Source organism: Zingiber officinale, chromosome 9A (genome assembly GCF_018446385.1).
Source record: "Zingiber officinale cultivar Zhangliang chromosome 9A, Zo_v1.1, whole genome shotgun sequence".
NCBI classification, from domain to species: domain Eukaryota; kingdom Viridiplantae; phylum Streptophyta; class Magnoliopsida; order Zingiberales; family Zingiberaceae; genus Zingiber; species Zingiber officinale.
In genome coordinates, this window is record NC_056002.1 from 6,948,411 (window position 1) to 6,954,719 (window position 6,309).

General features: G+C 42.1%; 2 protein-coding genes across 2 annotated transcripts; one reads left to right on the forward strand and one right to left on the reverse strand.

Annotated features, from left to right (window-relative positions):
- Window positions 1-2,505: 2,505 nt before the first annotated feature.
- On the reverse strand, window positions 2,506-3,814 carry LOC122020937. Its single transcript, XM_042578990.1, has 2 exons — window positions 3,499-3,814; window positions 2,506-3,048 (listed from the first exon to the last, which is right to left on the reverse strand). Exons 1-2 carry the CDS (start codon window positions 3,703-3,705, stop codon window positions 2,665-2,667), a joined length of 591 nt encoding a protein of 196 aa, XP_042434924.1. The 5' UTR covers window positions 3,706-3,814; the 3' UTR covers window positions 2,506-2,664.
- A 529-nt stretch (window positions 3,815-4,343) lies between these two features.
- On the forward strand, window positions 4,344-5,671 carry LOC122020811 (protein TIFY 9-like). The gene is made up of 6 exons (XM_042578840.1): window positions 4,344-4,505; window positions 4,590-4,737; window positions 4,863-4,950; window positions 5,042-5,123; window positions 5,217-5,277; window positions 5,414-5,671. Exons 1-6 carry the CDS (start codon window positions 4,424-4,426, stop codon window positions 5,544-5,546), a joined length of 594 nt encoding a protein of 197 aa, XP_042434774.1. The 5' UTR covers window positions 4,344-4,423; the 3' UTR covers window positions 5,547-5,671.
- Window positions 5,672-6,309: the final 638 nt, after the last annotated feature.

Genomic DNA, 6,309 nt, shown 5'->3' on the forward strand with positions numbered 1-6,309 from the left:
GGTAAACTCTAATAATCTCTTAGAGTATGTATTTATTAATATTTAGAATTTGACATTAAATGACCATCTAGTACTTTAATTTGGTTACTTTGGAAGAATAGAAAAATTCTAATGATTTTCTAAAATGTATAAATTCAAAGTTTAATTGAAAATAATCATTATAAAAAATTTAAATAAAATTATTATATGGTCAAAGTTTAATAAGGCGTTGAAATGCGCCCTTACTCATTTCATCCAATAGTTTAATAAATATTGAAAAACAAAATTCTAGACAATAAAAATACAGGACAAGAACGATTTTCTTGTAAACAAATACTAAATTCTCTATGTTTATATGGCACAAAAAAAAAAAAAAAAAGAAACCATAAATCATCCAAAAAGCACGACTGGATAAGAATGAGTTAACACTCAGTCACTCTAGATCAAATAATTTTCACAGATCTCTTCATGAACATAATTAATTACAACGATCTAGATCAATCATCTAGACTTTCCTTACCACTGGGCGATCAGTTCATCTCGTGTAGGTTTTCATTCATTGTTTAAGCATCTGCTGCTTGTGTGGAGCAGTGCCCACTGAGCGCTGCTCCTTGTTAGCACTGGTCGCTTTCACTGCAACTATTGGATGCATGGCGTGGTCCTGTCTCTTCTGCTTCCTTACACATGATGCTCAAATCTCAATGGGTCCAACTCTTGTCTCACTCCCCCTTCCCTCCTCATAAATACTTCTCTAAACCCTCACAGTCGCTTCCAAGCTTCTGCTTCACAGTACACAGCAATTTGGCTGTCCTGTTCAACATCTTTTTCATGCACAGTGACCCCTCCCCTCCCTCCCTTAATTTCCAGTTCCCAGATCATCCAATTTTTTCCATGGTGATTTTTGAGAAGCATCAGTGTGCTGTTGCATGTTAGTGGTGGTAGCTAGGCTTCAAGTTATCTTAATTTCTCCCATCAGAATTATTGTGCTGCTTCTGGTAGAGAAGCTACATCATTCATTAGGTGGAGAAAAGGGATTTTACCAGTGGTATATATATGTGTGCGCGCGAAGCCATCACTGTCTTCCCACATATAATTTTCTCCAAGTACTTGGCAGGACCTGTGGCATAGCTAGGGTTGTATCATTTGGTCATGATTCCACAACTCCAGCACAGTGTTTACACCAGAAGGAACAGTGGCAAGAGCCATGGGAGAGAGCATGCCATGGAAGGGAATTAAACTAAGGATGTGGGAGCAGCGTGTGGCTGTTGTTTAGCTGCTTCTGAAAGTTTTTTTTTTCTTTCACCCTTTTTGGCCGTCTACGGAAGTAAGGGGCAAAAAAAGAGAGGAGAAAATGAAGTGTTTGTTGTTTGGTTAAAGTTTTGTTTGTAGGGCAAAAGGGAGTGCTGTCTACCATCTGCAAGAAAATGGCTGCTGTCTTCCTCACAAGAAAGACCAGGATTTGGTTCAGAGAGACAAGGCTAAAAGGTGTTTCCTTGTGAGTCAGTTGAATTCATGCATGACAATTGACATTAACAAGTCAGTGGTGGAAGATAATTAGTGTCAGAGGAATGCTCTTGATCGACAAGATTACTGTGATGTGTTAAATTTCGCATGCCAATGAGATACATCACTTGTGTTGAAGGCCCAACTGACACAAAATTGAAAATGATTCTAAAGAAGAAGTAATAGAAAATCTTTGATCGACAACTATGTTAACTGTCATTACTAAATCTTTAGTTCTCAAGATAATTGCAAAATCAAAACTATATTACTCAACTTACTTTTCCCGCAAAAATGATCAACCAAATTTAGATCTTTCTTTCTCTAGCTTCTCCTAATATCATGTTTAATAACAATAAAAAATCACATATATATTTTGACTATATATTTAGATGAAATGTATATATATTTCATAGCTAAAAGACATGATAGCAACTCACCGATAATGAATAGTTTATATGTTTTATGTGCCATAATAATAACAAAGAGCCACTATATTTAGACCTCCATTGTCAAAGTCTTAAGTTCAAACCTATTTAAACGCTACAAGTTCAAGACAATTACATGGGCAATTATCTCTTGATTGATTAAGTTTATGTAATAATAATTAAAATTGATGTATTAATCATTAGAGGCATTAACTTTGAAGTAGGAGAGAAGAGCAATTAATTGATTCTGCAATTAATTGATGGTTTCAGAGAATATTGTAGCTATAATTGAAATGGAAAGTGAGAGCTAGAAGATAAAAGAAAAGGAATATTTTGGTACTTGGGCGGGTCCAATCTGCTACTCGGACAGGTTCATTACGCCTCTTCTCCCAACTTCCAGCCATTCTTCTTCAATTCTTTCTCAAAGAGTTTAAACTCATCCACTTTGGTGTCTCTCATCGTCGGGCCATATGGAAAAGAGCACAGTTGTAACAGTAAAATTAAACAAGGATTTTGAATGGAATGGAAATGAATGAACAAGACAGGATCGAGTGAAATCAAGATACCGATCACGACCTTTGAATCTATCTCAATGCGATTCATATGGAAGCTAGCTAGTATCGATTAAGGAAACAAGAACGCAATCCGAACCAAAAAGAATCCTGCTTGATCATAAATCTTTGACCTTTCCCCACAACCAATGGCTAGCTTGTAGTGGAACAAGATCGAAAGTTTTTTTTTTTTTTTTCAGAACTAGCTAGCCGTTGCGGCCGAGGTGGAGGAGGCCGCCGGCGCACTTGGGGCAGGAGTCGACGCGCTTCGGGACCATGAAGTACATGAAGCAGGCCTTGCAGCCGGCGGCGACGAGCGTGTGGTCTTCGCCGATGGGATCCTCGACGGAGGAAGATGGCGACGGGGATGCAGAGGAGAGGCTGGAGGAATCGGCTGTGTCTTCCTCGTCGGAAGCATCCTTGTCGTCGCCGCCGCTGCCACCGCCGCCTCTGGAAGAGCTGTACTCGTCGGAGGCCCCGTCGTCGCCGTCGTCATAGTAGTTGCTGGAGCTGTAGCCGCCGGAAGTGCTTCGAGGATCCTCGGTGGTCCGGTCTCCGTTCTCCCAGTTGATGTAGTAAATTTCTCCAGTCTAAAATGGATAGAAAGGAGTTTACACACCGGATTCAAAGAGAAAGAAGGAAGAAAAGCTTATCATCGATATAAAAACACAGTTATGCGCAATCTTTTTCAAGGAAAACATCGCAAAAATGCAATGCGGAAGACCAAGAAGATCTCTCTTTCTTTCTGCTCATCAACAGAACAAGAACAAATTACTCAATCTCAAACAAAAGCTCCTTTTTAATTCACAAACTGGACAAGGGTACCATTGAATGAAGCGTGGAACGACCAAGAAAACTGTATTAATTAAAGGCGACCAAACCTAGAGAAAACAACTTAATTCACACAGAACCAAAACGACCAACTTCCTAAAGAAATCACTTGAATTTTAAGGCGCATTTATGGTCAATGATTTGGGGAGGGAGAGGGAGCAGGAAAGGAGGCGCATTTAAGGAGGGAGGGGGATCGAGATCGCACGCACCCGCAAGTCGAGGCACTGCTCCCACTGGACTGGGAGGGCGATCTCCGAGTTGAGCTCCACCGAGATCCCGCCGCCGCCGCCGCTCTCGTCGCTCACCTCGGCGAGATGAGCCTGGAGCGGCGGCGAGCGCCCCCCTTCTCGTCCTTCCCCCAGCGAGCAGCTCCTCAGCGACGCGGCGATCGTCTCAACATTGGGGGCCACCGCCATCGCCCGAGCAGAACTCCCGCCGACCAATGCGAATCCACGAACAAAGACGATGAAGCAGCTAGCAAAATAAAAGGAAACCGAGCCTTTTGATTTCAGAGACGATGTCAAATAAACTAGAACACACTTGGAGACGCCGGTTTTAACGCAGTTCCCCAAAATTAATTTTCGATTTTTTTTTATTGTGAAAAATAAAAGGAAAATTTTGTCTTCTACTCGGACTCCTGGATCTAGCTAGCTAGTTTAACGGGTCCTTCTTCGTGGATCGGACTTCTTCCGTGGCATCCGGATCCAGTTCGTCATGCGTTTCCAAACAACTCCGATCAATCAATGTGGATTCCGCCTCAAGTTTGCAGTCAAGTCAAAGCGACAACCGAACGCCAGTGGGGCTGGCCCACTTTAAGAAAACAACAATTTGAATTTTTGGAACTTCCTGCTAAATACCAAAAATTATAAATCCGATCGGCTGCAAAACGCGGACTAATGGGCCCGACCGATTTCGTCTATTTATTAAGAAATATAGAACGGCCCAGAGACTCAGCCCAACTAAGCCGGAGCCGCGCAGGCGCTGCATCCGGTCCAACAATGAGTGCAGAGTGTAGAACCAATGCATTTACAAGTCGACACGCGCTTGTGTCTCATTTCTCGAGAGTTGCGATCGCGGCTCTTTTTAAATCCCGTCGATCGAACAGATCAGTAAGGAGACGCAGAAGTCGATGCCATGGCGGAGCACGATTTCTTCCAGATCGAGAAGCAGAACGCGGCCAGATACGGTGTCGTGGATGGAAGAAGCTCCGCGCGAGGTAGCCATCTGATCGACCGATCTCCATTTTTCCATCTCATCTTCGGATTCCTGTTTAGGGATTTTTCTTCGGATTCCTGTTTAGGGATCCAAAGCGTGGTGTCGAGGATCAACCCGCAGCTTCTCCGGAGCGTGATTGCCCCCGGTCCCGCCTCGATGTGGCCGGCGAACGCCGCCTTACTTTTGTCTTCTTCGTCTCCGCCGCCGGTGACGGCCCCGAACCCCTCCATCAGGTTCGCCGCCTTTCTCCACATTAATCTTGCTACTCCTGATTAAAATCATCATTTCCCTTCTCGACAAAGAAATTCAATTCGTATTTTTCTAATTCAATATGTACACACACAAAATAAATATCTAGATCGGTTACGGAGATTTCAAAGGAGACGATGCCGCTGACGATCTTTTACAGAGGCACGGTGGCCGTTTTTGACCTACCACGAGACAAGGTTGGTCACTCGCTTTTTCCCATCCCGTTTCCGCTTTCTCCATTTTTTTTTTTAAAATCGTTAAAGGGAACAACTATTAAATTGTTTTCAGACGGAGGCGATTTTGAAACTGGCAGAGACGGCAAATGCCGACAATGTAATTGGCGGAACGGAAGGCATGAGTTTGCCGGAGGGTAATCAACGCCTCTGTTTCCCCGTTTTGTCTTTTTAGCATTTTACTCCCTGAAATAGGAATTAAATTAACAATGACCTTCCTTTTCGTGTAGACCTGCTTCCGATGTCTCGGAGGAAGTCACTGCGGCGATTCCTCGCGAAACGCAAGCAGAGGTAATAATTATATATCTCGATCGTCATGCAAATCGATTCCACATGTTGCGTTGCGGTGTCGATGCATGCTTTGGCTTGCTTAATTACTGCAAAGCAATCCAGTTGACGAGTGTCGTGGGTTGTTTAAAACGTGCAGGTTGACCGAGTCAGGTCCATACGTGAAGGTGAAGGAGGTGGAAGATTCGGGGAAGATTAGGTTTCGGTCTTCGCAAGCTGGCGTTGCGTGCTGCTCGCTCAGGCCTGAATCGCGTTTAGGTGGCCAGGGATGAGTTGCTTGCTGCGTGCCTGATTAATTAAGCATTACGTGTTTTATTTAGTTTGATATGCATGATTTTAACTATATATATGGTTTCTGGTAAATGTTCCGAATAAACATATACAATGAATTAATGACTGTGATGCCGTGTTCTTGTGCGTAAAAATTTCTGCTGGAACTGTCGTCGTGACCACTGGAAGAAAAGTAGTGCAGGAAGATGCTGGGCAGCTCCCTCTATGGCTAGCTGCACGTCTCACATGTTTCATACTTTGAGCTAGGAAATTATAGGGCACAGAGAAGGACATGCAATTAATATTTTTTACAAAGATAATAGTTTTGTATAATGTACACTTAATCATGGATTAAGTATTAATCAATTTGGAAAATGTGGCTTCAATGGGTCGAGGAAAGTGCTATGAAGAAAGGTTGCCTCACCTACCAAATCCGGTTAATTATAACATTGTTTAATTATCATGATTCACGAAGGCAAACAAGGATTATTGACCCGTTGAGTCGGATGACAAAAATTGACTCACAATTAATTGGTTAATTGTACAAAGGTGAATTTGAAATTTGATGATATATGTGATAGAAGTTGAGTTTTCTTCTAATCCTATGAATTTTAGGAATGGAATAAGAACTTAAATTAAGAAAACATAAGATATGATATAGTTTTATCAAAAATATGATATAATATATAAGTATAAATAAAATGACAATGATTGTGACTGAAGAGTCTTCTTGTCTTTTAGCATTGTTTAGAAGATCCTGTGAGA